This window comes from Sipha flava, unplaced genomic scaffold (genome assembly GCF_003268045.1).
Source record: "Sipha flava isolate LNK unplaced genomic scaffold, YSA_version1 261_pilon_pilon, whole genome shotgun sequence".
NCBI lineage: Eukaryota > Metazoa > Arthropoda > Insecta > Hemiptera > Aphididae > Sipha > Sipha flava.
Genome location: NW_020272923.1, coordinates 93,797 through 114,443, shown reverse-complemented (window position 1 = coordinate 114,443; position 20,647 = coordinate 93,797). Strand labels below are relative to the sequence as shown.

Genomic DNA, 20,647 nt, shown 5'->3' with positions numbered 1-20,647 from the left:
ATTTAAAGCCGGGTTTACACTAAACGTGTAAGTTTTAAGCGAACAAACGCTAAAACATGTAATCAAATATCCTGATATTCAAAAATTTGAATCTGTATACTGCAAGTAAGTTGCTCTAAAGATTTACATGCCTAGAAGATGAAAATCCACAGAGCCAATAGACACATTGGATAAACTTAATAAAATATAAAATACGTTTAAAAAGAAATAAACAACACAATTTAGATTTAGCATACTGGTGTATCCTCGGTGTATGCCGGTCAAGGTTTTGGATGTTTTGGTTTGCTAGATCAGTATTTCTCAATCATGGGTTACGACCTAATTTTGGGTCGCGAATAATTTTGATTAGCTAGCCAAAATATTAAATCATTTATTTAATACTTGAATTTTAAAGATTTAGATTTTGATTAACTTGAATTAACTGAAATAATTTTAAAAATAACTATATAGAAAAATAGTTTACGTAGATAATTATTTGTATTGATAAACAAGTAAACACATAAAAATTCATAATTTTAAATGTTGGTCTTTCAAAGCTATAAATAAAGATGTACTTTATCAGTTGATATTTACAGAAAACTATTAAATCTAATAATTATTTGAAGTGCATTTTTCTTGGTATTAATTATTTTTTCAATTACTTATTTCAGAAACATCGAAAAAACTTTTTTTTTTTTAAAAAAAAAAGAAACGTTTTTTACAAATGTATACTGAATAGTTTCCAAATGTATTTTTACTGATGTATCTGTCGTCTTAAATTTATATTTATAACCATAGAAGTTTATAATGTATACTGTGTACTTACAAACATTTATTTAAGAATTAAAAACTAAAAAATATCAAAATTCTAATGCCATTAAAAAATAAAAAATATGATAATCTAATCACGTATACTTAGTTGTACTTAAATTAATCAAATTACAAAATAAAGCTAATACACACTCTACATATGTCAAAAATGCATTGAACATTTTTATGAATGCTATAGAACTGAGTGTAAAAAGAGGATAAAAAAAAAAAAAACTTACCAACGCAGACAGCCTCCTTTTACGTGGGAATTAACCCTTGTCTGCTTTCGTTGTTTGGCTTCTTATTCTTATGAACTATAATAATTAAACGGGACAGGACAAGGTGACCAATTTACAATATATGCCGCATATGGTGAATAAATAAAATAACACACCGTATACATATAATGACGGCAAGCCAGCAGCACCGCCGTGTTATTGAAATAAACAAATACAACTATAAATTCAAGGTATACAAAGTACATATTGATTGGTTACATATTTGATTGGGGCGCCCGCTAACTAAAAATAATATACATAAAGGACAATACGACCAGAATTAAAATAATGATATAAACCAATAAATGAACCTGACATTGCTCCAGTGCACGGACAGCACGTTGTATTCTCACCGTCGCCGACTCACACCACCATCAACCACAGCCCACACAACTCCAATGGTCCACGGCAGCAACAGCGGCACCAACAGCCACGTGAACTGGACGTCGAAAACCGTCGCACGTCAACAGCAACGACAGTGGCAACAACAGCCGCAACAACAAAACGTCGTACGCCAATGGCCACAATAGCGACAACAACGGAACGTCGCACGCCAAAATGGCAACAATGATGGTACACCGGACCCAGAGCGCCGTCGACCATACAGCCAGGAAAAAGAGACGCCGACGACTGACTTGCACCGCAATGTTCCGACGACCGGTGCTCGGTGTAGCGATAAAAGGTCGGGGGGTGGTGGTGTCGATTGGAAGATTCTAGAAGAGCCAAGAAAACGCAATATCGCATTATCGCATAAACCGGACCGGTTTGTCTCGGATAAGTGTATTTTGTACACTGAGAGTACTGTGATTGAGTGTGTGATTGATGAATGATTGAAATTGTAAGCTGTATTTTCGAAAGAAAATTGATCATAGTCCAGCCCCCTTGATGACCGCGACGGATATGACCTTTTATTAACCTAACTGCTGCATTTTTACTACAATTCGAAAAAGTGCACATAGCACAGTACAACTACGCAAAGGACTTTTGGTTATATCTGCGTTTGGAAACATGACTTTATGTGATTGATACCGTGACGCTCAAAACCTGACGTAATCATGCTGTTGATTACTACATCATTCACCAGCAGTGGCGTAGCAAGCATATTTCAAACCCTAAACAAAGTATTTAAACAATGATCCACCCCTCCCTTTTCTACCTAATTTACAGGTATATGGATGTAACTATTAAATTGTATAACCTATAGGATTTTCCTTAATTCCTTTCAAATGGGTGCATGTAAACTCTGCCACAAGTACCTTTTTTTTACTGTAAACTCCGCCAGAAAAAAAGGTAAAATTGAGTTCATGTAAACACCGCTAGTGAAGAAAATCAAGTAGTAGTATAAAATGAATATGTTTTATTATTAAAAATGTATAATATAATATAATATCATATCATATCGCTCACATTAAATATTTAAATCATAATAAATAATCGTTAAACCTAATAATCCAAAAATATATAATTATATAATGTATGTAAACTAAAAAGATGTGATACAATTTATAAATATTTTTTTAATACTTGTAAGTCTTGTATTATTCCATTAGTGTACCTATTTATAGCATCCTGTAACACTGTCATTTTTTTTTATTTCGAATCTTTTTACTTATTTACTGAAGATATACCATTTAGTTTTATATAAGTATGGAATTGAAATTCGGTAAGAACTTTACTAAAAATATGAACATTCGATTGACTTCTATAAAATTAATTTCTTAGATGACTATGAAAGGATTCACAAGCAAAACACAAAAAAAAACTGACGGAGTTTACATTAGACCTTTTATTACATTTTTATCTTAACTGATATTCTGGCGGATTTTACAATCGCCCTTTCAAATACCTAACCTATCTACCATATGTGCATATTAAATTATTTTTCAATGCATGTAATTAGCCAATTAATTTAATTATTTAAATAAAATGTTCATAAATACATGAGCTAAAGGATACCCAGCCTCTTAACAGGTTTCTAAGGCTAATCTATTACATTAGGTAAGGTCTTGTTTTTGCGACAAGAAGTTGAAAGCGTCCATTTGATTCCATCCAATTTTAAAATCAGCTCAACAGGTCGCCAGTCGTTAAAAATGTATCCGTACTGTACAACTGTAAAGCAAATTCTAAATTTTTTTATTGTAACATGAGAATACTGACCGTTTGCTGAAAGGGCTCTTTTTTAAGTAATTAGCCCCTTACGACTTGGAGCACTAGGAAATTGCTAGAACAAAATAAAACCAAGTAAATGTGCTCGGATCATACAGTTAGAAAAATGATTTATTCATTCAAGTAATAATATTTAAATTAATTAACGTAAACGAATACGATATACCAAATCTATAAATATTTCGTATTGTTATTATTACTCCTCCACTTGTACGAACGTGTAATATGGTAAGCGAGGTATAAATTGTAGCCGGAAAATCTTTTTATAATTTTATTCGATAAAGTTGTTTCTTTAATGTATATTTAATGTTTACTTTGTGATAGTTTAAAAATATGTAGAACGTATTTATTTGAGATTTAAAGCCGTGAGCATTTTAGTTAATTAATATTATATTTTGATTATACATTAATATTATTAGTTAAATATGTATTAATTGAACTATACATTTATTTGTCAACAGGAAAAGTGCTTTAAAAAAGTTATTATCTGTATTATTAAATTTATTAAATTTAATAGCTGTTGTTATAGTTATGAATATTGTGTTGTATTTTTTGAATAATTATTTTGTGTTGACAACTGATTCGTTTGATTTGGAATGTACTGGTATTAGTTAATTTTTTAATAATTTTTTTATTTTTTATTTCTCTTTTTTTTGGTGATTTGGGTGCATTCTTTATAGTTGGCTAGGTATTTTCCATTAGTAATGGATGTAGCTAAGATTTGAATCAGGGGAGAGGGGGCAAAAACATAAAGCAATTAGTGTTAAGCTTGTAATTCAAATTATCTACAGATAAACTATTGAATAACACATAAAACGTCAAAACGATTACACGTGTAGATAACACTCGGTCCCACTAAACTATTTTTAGACTTATATCTTATTTAATTTTTGATTTTAATGTCAAACTTACACGTTTGGTATAAATAAATAGAATTCAGTTTGAGGCGCAAGAGGGGGGGGGAAATCCCCCCTTGTCCCATCCACGCTACGCCCATGTTCATTACTATTAACGCGTTTGGGGAATGTCATTTTTCTTTGGACAGAGACTAAAATTATGGTCATCGGCACATTTTACATCCTTAACCTAACCTTAGGTGCATACCCTGAAAAATGTATACCTTTTTTATGAGACACAATTTATGTGTTCCCTTTTACGCATTGGGAGGGCTGATGACAGCACTTTTTTGAGTGAGAAAAACGTTGGCGTTGTTGCTTCGAGGAATATCCTTTGAGGGCTTCCTGGCTTCGACTAGTACAACGAAATGAAGACATCTATTTAATGAAAAATATAATATAATATTTTTGTGTAAGAATTGGATAGCAAAACTGCAAAAATTAGAATTATGTAACAGTGCGACAGAGGTTATTTTATAATTTAATTCATCTAAAGCCAAGGGCGTATTTGAGAGGTGGCGAAGAGGGAATTCGCCCCCCCCCCATGACTCTTATTTTTTTTTTTTTAATTCATTGATTTATTTAAAAAATATAATTTATAAATAATTAAGAATATAAATTACTAGTCTATCATTATAAAATGTTATCATTATAACGGGAACATGAGCTGTAGGTAATGAACTGTAAATTATTTTAAAGTTTGTATTGAAGAAAAATTAGTTTCGTTCCTCCCCCCATGGCCTCAACTCAAATACGCCCTTGTCTAAAGCTTTAGAAAAAATATTTTCAGATATTGAGACTTGAAGATGGCAAATATTGACCAAGAGTTGTTTGTCTGATAGAAGCTAATAAGCATGGAATTCCATTTCGAAATAATCGAAGTTTTTTGTAACTTATCTATAATCTTCGATTGAAGATAGATTTAATTTTATAACAGTTTTGGTTTGAGTTTCGTTGAATTCTTCGATAATTATGAAATGTTTCGAAGTCCATTATTTTATGAACGTAAATTGGAGGTATTTTTTTCACTAACTTTGGGTGGTGATTGTTCGCCTTTCTCGTCAAAAGAACCTAGGTCCATATCATAATTTTGCAGATTTTTAAGAGGTAAATAACTTTTTTTTCTTGTGCTAAAAGGTGAGGGCGTAATGTTATATGGTCTCCTTTTTTTCTTTTCCATTTTAAAAGAGAGAAAGTCGGGTCCCAGAGAATCCATCCCCTTTTTTGGAGAGCATACCGTTTGTGTTGTACAATACGGTGCTGTTATTGACACAAAAATACGCGCAACGATTACGATCGTACACGGTGGCGTAAAACTGAGTACATGCAGTGACGCATTTAAGGGGGGGCGAAAGGGGCAAATGCCCCGGGTGGCAAATTTTTAGGAGCGGCAAAATATTCTAACTTTTATTATTGATGTATTCATGATTTTTTTAATTTTCACACCTTTTTCGGTATTGTTTAGTATTTTAAAAAATATTGTTGAGCATCTAATAAGAAATTAAAAAAATTATACTATACCTAGTCATCTAGGTAATAGTAAAATAGCAAAATAGGTATATTACATTTATTATTCGATAAGATATTATAATATAATATTATTTTCGTTCAATGTTTATAATAAAGAATCGGGTATACTGATGTGCCGTGGGTAAATACCCGAAGGGTAGGAAAATATTTTGGGTATATACCCACTATAATATTTACCTACCAAAAATTTGGGTAAATATTTTTTTTTTATTGCCAAACATAATTATTTTTATTAAATAAATTTAATTTTAAAATTTGAAGCGTTTTGGTTAGTTTTTAAATTCTTAGATTTATTTGTTTCCCCATTAAAATTGTTATTGGTTTTAAAATGAATAAAATTACCTAACAAAAACTTCATACATATAATTTATGTACTCTAAGACTTGGATAAACATGAAAAAGTCAGGAAACAATCATAAAAAAGTATTGTGATACCCATAAATTGGTTTTAGCATTACAAATAAATTTATCCAATTTATCGGATAAATACCCGGTATTTACCTGAAATTATATTTACCGGGTATTTGCCCATCACTACTCGGGTACACAGAACGCGGTATTCACTTTAGAGCACATTTAAAAAGTTTACAAAAAGAGTAAAATTGTACCTAAAAGTGTTCAATGTATGTTAGTATTTATAAAAGAGAATAGTTTAGTTGAAGTATATCCTTGTATTGATATTACTCTAAGGATGCTACTATGTATGTACACTTTTAAGTAATTGTTTAATGGAAAAATCATTTTCTACATTAAAAAGGGTCAAAACTTATTTAAGATCAACAACGAGAGAAAATCGTTTTAATCAATTAACAACCCTCAACATTTAAGCTGATTTAACGAACACTATTAATTTTAATGATTTTATTGAACATTTTTCTTCTCAAAAGTTAAGAAAAAAATTATAAGCTATCGATTATTTTATTATATATAATTAATAATTAATATAATATATATAATCTAATAAAAAACCATGTATTGTTAATCATTGTGCATATAATAAGTGTTAATTCCGTTTTCTATAATTAATATATATGTATATATATATATTTTTAAGAAAGGAATATTCACTTTGAAAAAAAAATTAGGTTAACGTTAGGATATGTATTACTATAAAATTATCTAATACAATACCGTAAATCAACTGATTTATAATTTGTTTCATAAAATTAATTTTTTTATTGCTTAGCTTTGAATTTATTTATATATATATTTATTTTTTTTTTGATAAAAGGGAAGGGCGGAAAAATTATTTTGCCCCGGGGCGCGTATATATTCAATGCGCCACTAAGTACATCTAAAAATGAAATTATTCTTTGATTTTAATTAATTTTAATACAAATAAATACAAACGTCATTCGTTGAACAGAGAAATATAAATGTCAACTTTTGAATTTTGAATAACAGATAAACAAATAAAAACCCATTTATGTTTATAATAATCATTTTTGTAGAAAAAATAAATTCATACTCCGTATACAGTGTTGAGTTCAGATAGCAAAAATAACATCTAGATAAATATTAGATTACTAGCTAAATCAATATCTAGATTAATATAAAGATAGAATATTCAATTTTTATCTAGATAAATATGTAGATAAAATTTTTTCATCTAGATTTATATTTTACAATAGTTAATTTGTATTTGTAATGCTTGTATTTTTAATTTGCATTTGTAATGCTTGCCATGTTATTGGATTCTTGGTTGAGTAATTGATTAAGGGAGGCAAACCAGGAAGGCTCGTTTCGTGTCAAAAATATATTACCTAATGAATAAATATACATATAAAATATTTAAATACCTATATAATATTATATTTAGCATACAGTAGGTACCAATTTCAACATATAACAAAATATCAAATAACCAAAATCATGGTAATGATTTTGTGACAGTTTTGACAAGAAGCTTTGATTTTGTCACCATTTATCGACACCAGTTTATATACTGTATCAAATAAATACTGAAATTTAAGTTCTGGCAATGGTGCAGGAACATCAACAGCAGGCGGAGGTGGGTCATCGACATTTTCTAGACAAATTCTTTTATTGGGTGTTGAAGACGTTATACTTAAAAAACGATCCATATTGGCAGTAAACAAGAAAAACTTGAAAAGAGCAATAAAGTTTACGAAACGAAGTTGTAAATAACAATGAAATTACTCAACACTCATCAGTCTGTGCTCTATAGGGAGTCGCAATAGTAGTAGCCACTAGTCAGTCCCACGGATTATAAATGTATAACCACAAACTATTATCGAATTGATTCAATGAGTGTGACCACGACAGACCAAAGTATAGTCTAGTGACTAGTATCTGGTAAAGAAATTAAATTATTGTACAAATATTATTATTTATAACATCCAATTGGGAATTGGTATTGTCAATACAAAATAGATGTGCGTGTGTATTCTTGCCGGCGGAGAACTATTTTTAGTATTTTCCACATTATTTACCGATCGACGGGACGTGTGGTGGGGTATAACTGTATAAGTGTATAACAGCTTGTATTGATATACGACCGCGACAGCGTCTGCAGTCGGCGTACGGGTTCTTTTGTTAATTTGATAATAATGAATCGTCATTAAAGATTAAACATAATTGCATAGTATCATATTATTATAATATTTGATGGAAAATGACTAAATGAAAAACGTGCATTATAAAATGAGATTTATCTAGATATTTATGTAGATTTCCGTAACTTAAATCTTAATACCAATTAGATATTATATAATTCATTCATCTAGATAAGATAAAGGTACTTAATTTTCATCTAGATAAATTATCTAGATAAATGTATCTAGATACAACTCAACACTGTCCGTATAATTCGTGTATAAACTGCACATGTACAACTATCAATCATCTTATCAGAAAGTGAGTGATAAAAATGAAATGAACAGCAGCTATCTTCGCGTTCTTCACAACAACATTAATAGGTGCAAGGTACCATTGATTATAAATGCTCAAATCGATGTAAATGTAGACTGCAATTTAAAACTTTTAATTATAATTATTCTAATTATGTTATTGTTTTGTTTTTTTCGTGGTTAACCAGTAAGTATTCTTATTGTTACTTTATCTCAGCTCTTATTATATTTATTTTATTTATTGTTCTATAATGGGTATTTATATTTGTATTAATGTTCTTATTTATATTTCCAAAAAATGTGTTATTATATTTATGTATTTGATCAGTTATTGATGTTTCCTTTTTGATTTTGGATATTAGATTATTTTATGTTACTTTAATCATAATATACATTTAATTTGCGTTATAGCTGTTTTAGTACATAAAAAATGGATCAACACAACCCTCTTGTATTCGGAGCCACAGTTAACAATGGATTATATGAATTTCCTGAAGTATTAGATAAAAACGTAGATGATATTATTGTAAATGAATGTGATGCTATTCCATCAAAACCACCTGATCGGTAGTATAAAAATAATTTAAGAATTACCATATGACGCCTTCATAGTATTTTTTTAGTTCAACTAAATTACTTATAAGATTATATTACTTTAATCAAATAATAACTTGTAAACTTTCAGCTACTCAAACTATATAATATATTATTAAACATAATTTTTCAGGTATTATTTTGGATTGTTAATTTTTTATGTACTTGGTACTTGTCTTCTCCTGCCTTGGTACTTTTTTATAACTGCAAATGATGTAAGTATTTAAGTTAATTTCAATTTTCATACTTCTACAATTTTATTAATTTTTAGTACTGGATGTATAAACTACGGACACTGCCTAATGATACACAAATTAATTTTTTCTTCTTAAACAAAGATGATCATCATACAAAACTTCAAGCAAACTTTACTTCATTCCTTACCATTGCTGCATCTGTTCCTAGTACATTAACTCTATTATTTAACACATATTTAGCAAAAAAGTAAAAAAAATCATAAATATAAAATAAATAAATAAAAACATATAATAACAATTTATATTCTAATTAAAGAATTTAAAACATTTTTCATACTCTAGGATATCAATTAATTTTCGGATGATCAGTTCATTGATGTTGATGTTAATTTTATTCATAGTCACAACAGTTTTAGTTCATTTAAATTCTGACACATGGCAAATATTATTTTACGCCATTACATTAGGAACAGTAATTTTGCTGAACAGTAAGTTTACTTTTTACTAATTAATTTATATTTTAATAAACTAATTTATTTATATTTTTAGTTGGGAGTTCTATTATGCAAGGAGCTGTTTTCAGTTTAGTCAGTTTTTTTGACAGTTATTATATGACAGCAACTGTAAGTGGACAAGCATTGGGAGGCATTGTTGCTGCATTAGCTCAAATACTAGCTTTGTGGTGGGGTGCATCATCAGTCCATAGTGCCTTTGTTTATTTTTTATTTGCTGATCTGTTCATTTTGTTTTCTCTAGTGCTATATGCTATTTTAGTGAAAACAGTTAGTAATTTATAATATATTATTATATTTTTAAAAAAAATACTTATAGTATGTAAATATTATAGTGCTATAATAGAATAAATGGTATTTGTTTAATATCCTACCTGATATTTTTAAATAGTACATATTTCATAAACTTTATTTTAACTATTTTATGTATTTTTATTTATTGATTAATATTGCTATATTTTCAAAACAATATTTTTCATGTTTATTAAGAGTAAATTTACATAATTTCACAAAATAACTAAATTTATTGATTGATACTAATCTTTAAGTTATTAATGTTGAATATTTGAGTTATTCCTCACATACAAAACAAATACAAAAACCATTTATATATGTAAAAAAAATTAATTAAAATTATTTATGAATTTTTAGATGTGTAATACATATGTATATATTCTTTTTTAGGACATTTATAAATATTATGTTCAAGATATACCTGCTAGTACCTGGATTAGACATTCATCTTCTACCCAATATTCTTTACTTGATTCAGACCAAGTATCTGTAGTTAATAATTATGATGTTTTAAAAAAGGTAGATTTCTTTATTTTATAACTGTTTATTTTTAATTATTTTTTAGGATATAATAAATACATATAAGATTTCAACAATTTTACGAGTACAATTGATGAATTTAATTAAATAACATCATAATTATTTGTGTACACTATGAGTAATTCAAAATAACAGTAATTAATAATTTAATATTTTCCTCATACATTTTATATTTATATAATTCAAAACTTAGTAATATAAAAAACTACTTTTTGTCCCAAGGTATTCATTCGTTTTTTTTTATAAAAATCCTTAGAATCTAAAAAACAAATTAATTTTGCTAAAATTTATCTGTAAATACCTATTTATACCTTAGGTAGATATTTATTATAGTTGGACTCTTAGTTAATAATTCAAATTTTGTAAAAAATTTAAGTTTATAACTATTATCGTGTATTATATATCAATATTAAACCAAAATGAATTACATGTTCTAATTTTTCATAATAAAAATATACACATTTAATCGTATTTATTATACATATTATACCTATTATACATTGAACTATTAATTTATTCTTTATTAATAATTGTACTTTTTAGATATGGAAATTGGGTTTGAGTATTTGTTACAATTTCTTAATCACTATGTCTGTCTATCCAGCAGTTACAGTACTAATAACTTCTTTGAACAAAGAACATAATGCATGGACAAGTAAAGCTTAAAAAATTGTATGATGTATTCTATAAATGTAATATTTTTGAAAATATTTATTTTTCCAGGTATATATTTTTTGCCAGTAATAGCTTATTTACTTTTTAGTACATGCGACTTCTTTGGAAGAATTATGTCAAACTTCATGAAATTGGTAATAATTGCATTATATTTATTGGTTTAGAGATACATGTATTATTGTCACACATATATAGATATTTTAGGCAGCGGCATATTTAGGAACTTATTTTTTTTTTGGGGGGGGGTCATACCTTATAGTGAAATAATTTTATAAATTAGTATAAAATGTTCTTTATTACCTTATTATTTAAATACTAAATAATAATAATAATAGTTAATTACTAAATTAAACGTATGATCGTATTAATTGTATTTTATATTACTTTATGTTGCGCATAGATACATAGTGCATACTGACAACTGACATGATGTGATAGTCACGAACTAAGATATTGATAATCTTATCAACCGATAATTTCCCTACATCAGATTATTTATATACCATGTGTGTGTGAGAACTGTGTGGTCAATTATTATTACTATTGGATTACAATTTAATTATAAGCCATATTAAAATTTTTTTTTCATTATCTTTTAATACTTTATTGAATAAACAAACTAAAATTATTATATTACTGATATGTTTAAAATTTGACGTTTTTAAATAGTTTTTGGGGGTGGAAACCCCAAGCACCTCCTCTCCCCATAAATACGCCACTGATTTTAGGAGTGTGCAGGCACGTAGTCAGAAAATATTCACTAGGGGGCCCCCTCCTCCCAGGACTTTTTTATATTATAAAAAGGTAGTTATCAGCGTATCATTACTACAAATATATATGTATATAACCTATTAACAGTGCTCGACTTGGCAAAATTAAAGAAGGGGACTCTGTTTGCTTAAAAAAAAATTGCGTCCCCAAAACTTATTAAGCGTTATAATTATAACATCATAATAATAGGGGGACGCTCAAATTACTAAAAAATTAGAAGGGGTACACCGTCCCTCTGCGTTCCCCCTCAAGTCAAGCACTGCCTATTAATACCATATTTTATCATTTTGCTTTTCTTTTTGTAATTTTAGTTTTTTTTTAGCACATCCACTGAGAGGTGCCATTTTAAAATTAATTTAAATATTAAATGTATAAGATAAAATTTATAAATACTATAAATTGTACAAATATTAACGCGGGTGACGTTAGCATAAGTGCAGCGTGCGCTGAATGTGTAAGTGCCCATTCAGAGACCATAATATAATTCTATATTTCTATATGAATCAATATAATGACAGTACCCTCGCTCTAAGTATTTTAAAAATAGACATACAAATATACAGTAGTCACTGTCTAGATATGATAAGAACAACTTGACATTGTAGTATAGTACCGGTATTTAGCTATAAATAGCAATTATATCCTAATCGATCATTTAAATTAAGTTACTAGTTACATTACTTAGATTATAATTAAAACCCAATGTATTTGGTTTTATTTGCGTCATATTTAGGCAATATTAAAAATATGGTAAAAATTAAAAGCAATCATATAATTATGAGCCCCTCTCAATACTTTAGGTGGGCCGGCCTAAGGCCGGACACATTAGGGTGGGCCAGGCACACCCTGGTCCTCCTTTAGCTACGTGCCTGGGAGTGTGGTACAAAAAATATTTTGGGATAGCTGTGATTATTATTATATCAGTTGCATTAATCAATGCAATCAATGACTTAATTACTTGTTCTTGTATCTGTATAATGTTATTGTTTAATTTATAATGTGACAATTTTACTAGAGTTCTCAAAAGCAAAATTTATTTCAACATTTTTAATACGAGTTATTTTATTACAGCCAATTGATAGTATTTGGCCATCTGTTATATTATCATTCATGAGAACTATTTTTATACCCTTGATAATGCTCTGTAATGCTAATCCTCGACATAATTTACCCATCTTGATAAACAATGATCAATGGTATGCTGTTATCATATCAGTATTTGGTTTTACCAACGGCATTGTTTCTAACATCACAATGACATCTATACCTTAGTAAGTATTAACATTGATTATAGATAGTATCCATAATCAATGGTATTAACAATCATTCTGATATTTTCTCTATTGTGCTATATATTTATAAAACAAAAATTTCTTTGTTTAAAGCTTTGTTGATAAGCATGAACAAGAAGTAGCAAGTTCTCTGATGATCACATTTTTAGGTATTGGCATTTCTACAGGATCATTGATAAGTTTTGCAATGGTTAATTTATTATAGAAATAAAAATATTTATAAACATAAATGTCTATATTAATTTATAAAATAAAAACATAAATGTTCAAATTGTTCTCAATTGTATTTGTATATTACTTTTAATTCTTAGTTAATTAAATGTTTTTTATATATTCCAATGTTAAAAATAATGTTTATGATTTTGTATTTTTTTTAATTATAATTTTCAAATGTATTATGATAGCTAAGCTTTGTAGTCTTTTTAAGAGATAATAATTTTTTTTTTTTTTTATGTACAAAATGCTTATATTATATTATGTATATACAGGGGTGTTCCTTAACAGAATGTACGAAATACACGTCGTATACTCTCAAGATATTTTTTCTAAATTCTGTGTGTACTACATATATTCTCAAACCATAGCAGAAGAAAAATCAATAGCCAAAATACTATATATCATTGACTTATTATATATTGACTATACTAATCAGCATATAATATACTATTTGTAAGGGTAGGTTAGGATTAAAAATGTCACCAGGATTTAAACTTAAGTGGCCACATCTATATACCTACCTAATGTTTGCATTAGTGATGGGTCGAAACCTGATTTTTTTAATTGAACCAAACTTTAAATTATTTTTTCAAACTCAAACTGAACCAAATCTTCATATTTTCTATTGAACCGAACTTATTATGATTTTAAGTCTAACTCGAACTCAATACTTTTTATCATGTACATTGTACCTATTTACAAATTAAATCAACCATAATTATTAATTACAAGTGTATTTTAAGTTTTTGTATTACCTATTATACGTTTTAACTTTTAAGTCTAAGTAATCGTATTATTTACAATACATTTAAATTTTAGATTATTTCTTATTATAATTTTTCAAAATCAGTAACTCTCCGACTTCCAGAAAATGCAATGAAAAAAATTAGTGAAAAATTGAATTTTATAAATCCAAATGTAACTTAAGCTTCACTAAAAGAGGAGTTTCTTGACTTTATACACAAATTTGACTCTTTAAAACAAAATATAAGTTTTAGTTATGTAAACGAGGATGAAGATTTAGATGACTATAATTTAGACGAAAAAGAATATCCAATTAGTGAAAATGCCTGTAACAAGTGTTCAAATTGTAATCATTGCTGTTATATTATTTTGTTGAGATATTCTTTGTATTGTTCAGCCTATCCTTCATTATTCTTGGCTTATAAGTATATACTAACTTTGTCTATATCACAAGTTTCTTGCGAACGGTCATTTTCTAAGCTCAAATGCATCAAAAACAGGTTGCGTAGTACACTATCATCTTCACACATGGAACAACTTATGATTATATGCACAGAAAAAGATATATTAAACCAACTTGAAAATAAAAGAATTATTGACAAATTTGCATCTCAAAATAAACTACTCAAGACACTATTAATCTTATAATGTATTATATTTATCTTATAAATACAAAATAAATATTAATATTATATTACATACTTGTTTATTTATATTATTCATTAAAAGTTTAAAAATATTATACATGCCTACTGGTATTTATTGATAAATGTATACATGTTTAAAGAGTTAGTTACTTTTTTTTTCACCAGCACAACCAAAATAATATAAGTGAATTTATCAAGTTACCTTGTACAGCTATACATTTATAATTATTGCATTAAGAATTACTATAAAATAATCTAATATAATATAGTATAAAAGTGGTACGGTAAAAAAATATTACCACTTTAATACAGTGATGAAGTAAAGTAACAAAAAATTTAGTTGTAACTTAATATTAAATTTATGTTATTCCTACAAAAAAATGGGGGGGATTGGTTGGTTCCCTCAAAGTAGAGTAAATTATTTTTTTAGATCTTGGATATGATCATATGGGCCGCTAAATTCTGTTTTTCCCGGGCCGGTCAGATCATGCCTATCCGCCCCTGCTTGGTTTTGGTTCTATTAAATTTAATTCTTGTATATTTGTATCATTATAAATAGTTGTATAATTAATAGTGTCATTCGTTTCTGTATCATTTACTTGTTCTATTTCTGGTTTTTCTATTATAAATGGATCATAAAATGATTTATCCAAGACTTGTTCTTCAAAAGCAATTTTAGCTATATTAAAATGGTCTGCAAGTGTTATAGGACGAAAATTATCAGATTTAGTATTAAAAAATTGATAAATAGCATACTGATGCTTACAGAATTTTTCAGTCAAGGCAATGGAACAAGAACAAAGTCCACTTTATAATAATACAATAAAGTTTCTTCTTGTTCACTTGACACTAAAAATTCATTATCATTTTCTTGTACAATCATTTCTTTTTTTAAGTATGTAACTTATCATTTTTTGTATCATTAATCTTATTGAGGAAGTTCTACTGTTTGCAAATTCTCTTAATTTTCTTTTTTAATAATTTTCTAAAGCTGAACTACTTAAATCTATTAAGGCCAAAACATTGTACGCTTTTAATTTACATATATAAATGTTATCATGTTATCACAGACGTAATACAGTCAATGAGAGCCCTCAATTTCCCAGGGGTCTCTAGCAATGTATGGTATGCTTATATGCCGCGCCGTGATGGAGGTCGCTCGATCGGCGGAGTATGGGCAGCAGCTGTGCTGCCATCTGTACGATTTGTTAGTCGGGAGTCGCTCCGCCACAATACGTCTGTGGTATTGACGCAACATGTGGATTCTACACTGATAACGTCGTTTTTCAAATTCATTGCACAGAATAGCTACATATTCGTTATTACCGCTATCTTTAGTATAATAATATCGACATAATCGGTATTATATGGGTTTCTCCATTTCAACATTCATATTTAACCACCCGTGGCCGTAGCATCCGTGCTTATCGGTTATCGACGGAGTTCTCACCACCGCCTAAAATTCCTGTCGTTTTGATTATTTATTCTCGTCGCGCTTACTGGTCGTCGTCGTCCGACTTTCTATTCGGGTAGTCGAGTGTGTTAATTGGAATACTCCCACATCTTTAATATATTATTCAGTCGTTTATTCTAACATTCAAGTTAGTTGTACACTCACTTTTTCTATTCACACGGTGTACATCTCACGATGAGTTTCAGCCCTCTATCGTCCAATCAAGTTTTGGCAATATTGCCCGCCAACACGTGGACCGAGGTATGCTATTTTTTTAATTTAATTTAATTTAGAAAATATTACGATCTGTACACGATGCCATAAGAAATTATTACAAACAATGTATAACAGTATACATCCGTGACATGATGTAAGGTGTTCATTGACATCACATTAAAACAGAAAAAAAAATTGAGGTAGGATATTTAATCAGTGTAGATCTTGCCCATTTTATTCTTAAAGAATATAATGATTTATTGGCTTAACCCATCAGGCATAATTCTAGTTTAACAACCTATTGATTTTTTTAATTTTTTTTCCAAAATGTGTGTTCTAGGGTGTTTTATAAGTATGCCAAAAAAAAACTTCAAAAACTTAGTTTTTTTCATAATGCTCATTTTTTTTTAATAAATACTTAGAATTGAATATTTAATTTTAATTTTCACATATTTACGTTTTTATTGTCCCTGTTACCTACTTATGGTGGTTTTGCATAGCAAGTCGAGTGATATTTTCGATTTGTGGAGCGAAGCGATGTCATTACTCGCATATGAGTGATATTTTCGATTTGTGGAGCGAAGCGATGTCATTACTCGCATATGAGTAATATATATATTACTCATTATAGGACCCATCATGTTCAATCGTCTTCTTCTGATGGCTTTGAGTATCTCTCTTCGTTCCTTTATTTCACTAAGTATATTTTTGTTGGTATGGTGTTCTATCCAACTCACTCTCAGCATCCTTTTTTAACACCACATTTCGAAGCTTTCAAGTTTACCTTTTTAATATCCATGTTTCACAACCATAGAGTCCCACACTTCATACATAAACTTTTATAAAACATTTTCTCATCTAAATACTCATGTTATCAGAGCAGAGCAATTTTTTCTATTTCATAAATGTTGACTGCTTGTGCGATTCTGGATCTTATTTTTGTTGATGCATCTTCCGTTTTGGTTGATTATACTGCCTAGGTATTTATAATGTTCTACTTGTTCCCTGTTTGGATATTTATTCTCTACAGATTCATTCTTTTTTTTTGACATCATAATTTTTTTGCCAGTTGATAATCAAATGATATTTTCGAAAGTATCTCATCATTTCTTCTAGTGCTTTTTCCAAATCATGCTCATTATTTGTTAGTAGTGCATTTTCGTTAGAGAATCTCAAGAAGGACATTATTTTGCTGTCCACTTTTATTCCTATATTATTTCTGTGCAGGGTTTCTCTTATTTCTTTAATAGGCTGTTTGATGTATGTATTAAATAGAATTGGTGAGAGTGGACAACCTTATCTTACACCCTTCCTAATTATAGCTGTTTTTTTTTTTGTCCATTACTTTTATTGTTGCTGATTGATCTTTGTATAAATTATATATTATCCTTCTAACCCTCTATTCATCTCCAATACCTTCTAAAGTATAAAATGGTTCTTTCCACGGTACATTATCGAAGCCTTTTCCAGATTTATAAATGCTATAAATGTGTCTTTATTAAATTCTATTTGTGTTTCTATCAATATTCTTAAGCTTAAGATTGCCTCTCTAGTACCTTTGTTCCTTCTGAACCCTAGTTGATCAGCGCTTAATTCTTTTTCTACTTTGTTCTCGATTAGGATGCATATTATTTTTATTAGGATTTTGGCTGCAAGTGTCATTAAATTTATTACATTATTCAGCCGTTGCTTTTTTAGGTATAGGGATTATAATGCTCTCCTTGAAATCTTTGAGGATCTCTCCCGTAGTGTATATATCATTCACTAATTTAAATAGTTCATCTTGTAATTCTGTATTCTCATTTTGGATTAGTTCTATTGCTAAGTCGTCTATATCTGCTGCTTTACATATTTTCATTAGCTTCAAAGTTTTATTGAACTCATCTCTTAAGATGACTCTCCCTGCATATCTGGGTTATTATTATTGAGATTGGCTGTTTTTCCTTCTTGGTATAAAACTTCAAGATATTGTTTCTATTTTGTCGTTGTCAATCAAGTTTCCATCCATATCTCTTATTTTGTTGTTTAGTTTCGTTTTTGCTTCAAAAAATTTCTTAATTATATTAAACACTTGATCCATTCTATTATTTCTAAGCAATTGTTCTACTTCTTGGCATTTTTCTTTTAACCATTTCTCTTTTGCAATTTTCTATTCTATATTAATTGTATTCTTTAGCTCTTTGTATCACCATATTCCATGATTATCCTTGGCGTTTTTATCCTTTCTTCTCTTTTCAATATCTCTTATAATATTATCGTTTATTTATGGTTTCTTTGGCTTTGGTAAGTTTTTTTTCAAAGTGTTTACTGACTGCTTTATGTATTACATTCTTTATTTTATTCCATTTATCTCCATTGGTATCACTTGGAAATAATATTAATTTTTCATTGATGTAGGATGTGTAGGCTATATTTATGTTATTATATTTTAGCATTCTTAAATCATATTTTCTTAATTTTTTTTTTTTTTTTTTTTGTTATTCTTGTTTGTTTCTTATATACTCCATTACATTTCATCATGAGGAGATTATGGACGCTATTCACATCAGCGCCTGGTTATGTTTTGCATTGTTAATTATATATAGTATAAAATATACTCTATTGAGGAGAATTATTTCAAGAATTTTTGAAAAGGAAGGTTAAAAACTAATCCCTTGGTATGAGAAGTTGGAGTCAAGTGGCTAACTTGACTTAATTTATTATATTGGTTTATATGACTAGTTAGTCATATAAACCAATATAATGGAATGTTTTCAAGTGTTTATATGTGTATATACATGTTATATGGCTACAAAAATACATTTTTGAATCTCTTTGTGTAATTGGATTTAAAATTAAATTTTTTTTACTGTAATATGTAAATCATTAATAATTTTTAAATTTTATTGAATATATATTTTGTTTTAATAGATAATTTTACCTTCGATTACACCTAATAAAAATGGAATATATATAGCAACTACTGAAAAAAACAAAAACATTTATTTAAATGACAAAAAAGTGATTTCATTACAAAGTTGTTCATTTAAAAGAGTGGAACATTTTCAAGCATTAAAAATAGTTGCTGTTGAAATTAATGGGGAATGGTAATTTAATTTATCTATCTTAATCTGTTCAAAAATAAATCGTTATTTATTGTAATTTCCTTTATTAACTTTTAAATCAACCATTAATTGATGATCTATTTTACCTTTTGAAAATATAAACCATATTTTTTTTTAGGTTCAGAGGAAAATTAATTAGTTACAATGAATTTCAATCTGATGATACCAGAATTGAATTGATTGATGTTGGTTCTTTTTATCAAACTAAACTACAAAATATGTATGATCTCCCTTATTATCTCATATATGATCCATTAGTATGTAACATTTTTTTAAATAAATTCTTTAATAATTTTATTTTATGTAATATTATTAACTGTTTTCAAGGTTTTACCGATAAAATTTAAGAATTTTATCCCCTCTACTAATAAAATGACTGTAACACCTCTTTTATCTGAAAGTGTAAGTAAAGTTTTACCTTATAATTTTTATGATTAAAACAGAATTGTATACAAAAAAAAAAAATTTTGGGGGTGGTTTAGGTTGTACATTTATTACTACATTCATACTTATATAATTTATAAACCACTTTTATTCTATTAAAATATAATAATTTTCTTGTATTTCGAGGAGGTTTGACCTCCTTCTTCCCTCCCTTCTGGACCTAGCCTGAATTAAGATATTTATAATTATATGTATTTAACTAATATATATCCATAGATGCTGCATGAAGGTGTTGTTCTTGTTGATGTAGATAAGACCCAGAATAAAAAATTTAATTTGGATAATGAAATAAAGTAAGTTAAGGATTTTAACTTTCATTAATTTCTTAATTCAACACTTAACCGGTTATAATAAAATAATTTTAAAATTGTCATTGAGTCTTATAATTCCTTATGTTAATGTATTGGTGGAAAAATATT

At 28.1% G+C, this 20,647-nt stretch overlaps 2 protein-coding genes across 4 annotated transcripts in view; both read left to right on the top strand.

The window, feature by feature from the left end:
- The first annotated feature begins 8,188 nt into the window (after window positions 1-8,188).
- Window positions 8,189-13,648, top strand: LOC112685007 (equilibrative nucleoside transporter 1). 3 transcript variants are annotated; one of them, XM_025556759.1, is made up of 11 exons: window positions 8,189-8,536; window positions 8,941-9,096; window positions 9,257-9,338; window positions 9,395-9,567; window positions 9,663-9,808; window positions 9,870-10,102; window positions 10,517-10,645; window positions 11,210-11,321; window positions 11,390-11,475; window positions 13,184-13,383; window positions 13,498-13,648. In XM_025556759.1, the coding sequence occupies exons 2-11, from the start codon at window positions 8,960-8,962 to the stop codon at window positions 13,607-13,609; spliced, it is 1,410 nt and encodes a 469-aa protein (XP_025412544.1). In that variant the 5' UTR covers window positions 8,189-8,536; window positions 8,941-8,959; the 3' UTR covers window positions 13,610-13,648. The 3 variants fall into 3 exon arrangements, with proteins under 3 accessions (XP_025412544.1, XP_025412543.1, XP_025412542.1); XM_025556758.1 differs by having other exon boundaries at window positions 8,189-8,605; XM_025556757.1 differs by having other exon boundaries at window positions 8,190-8,716; window positions 13,498-13,647.
- Window positions 13,649-16,273: 2,625 nt separating this feature from the next.
- LOC112685002 overlaps window positions 16,274-20,647 on the top strand; it is a 33,969-nt gene continuing 29,595 nt past the window's right edge. The window contains exons 1-5 of the mRNA XM_025556748.1: window positions 16,274-16,725; window positions 19,591-19,766; window positions 19,903-20,041; window positions 20,112-20,186; window positions 20,445-20,521. Of these exons, the coding sequence (XP_025412533.1) occupies window positions 16,660-16,725; window positions 19,591-19,766; window positions 19,903-20,041; window positions 20,112-20,186; window positions 20,445-20,521 (533 nt within the window). The 5' untranslated portion in view covers window positions 16,274-16,659. The remainder of the gene's footprint in view (window positions 16,726-19,590; window positions 19,767-19,902; window positions 20,042-20,111; window positions 20,187-20,444; window positions 20,522-20,647) is intronic.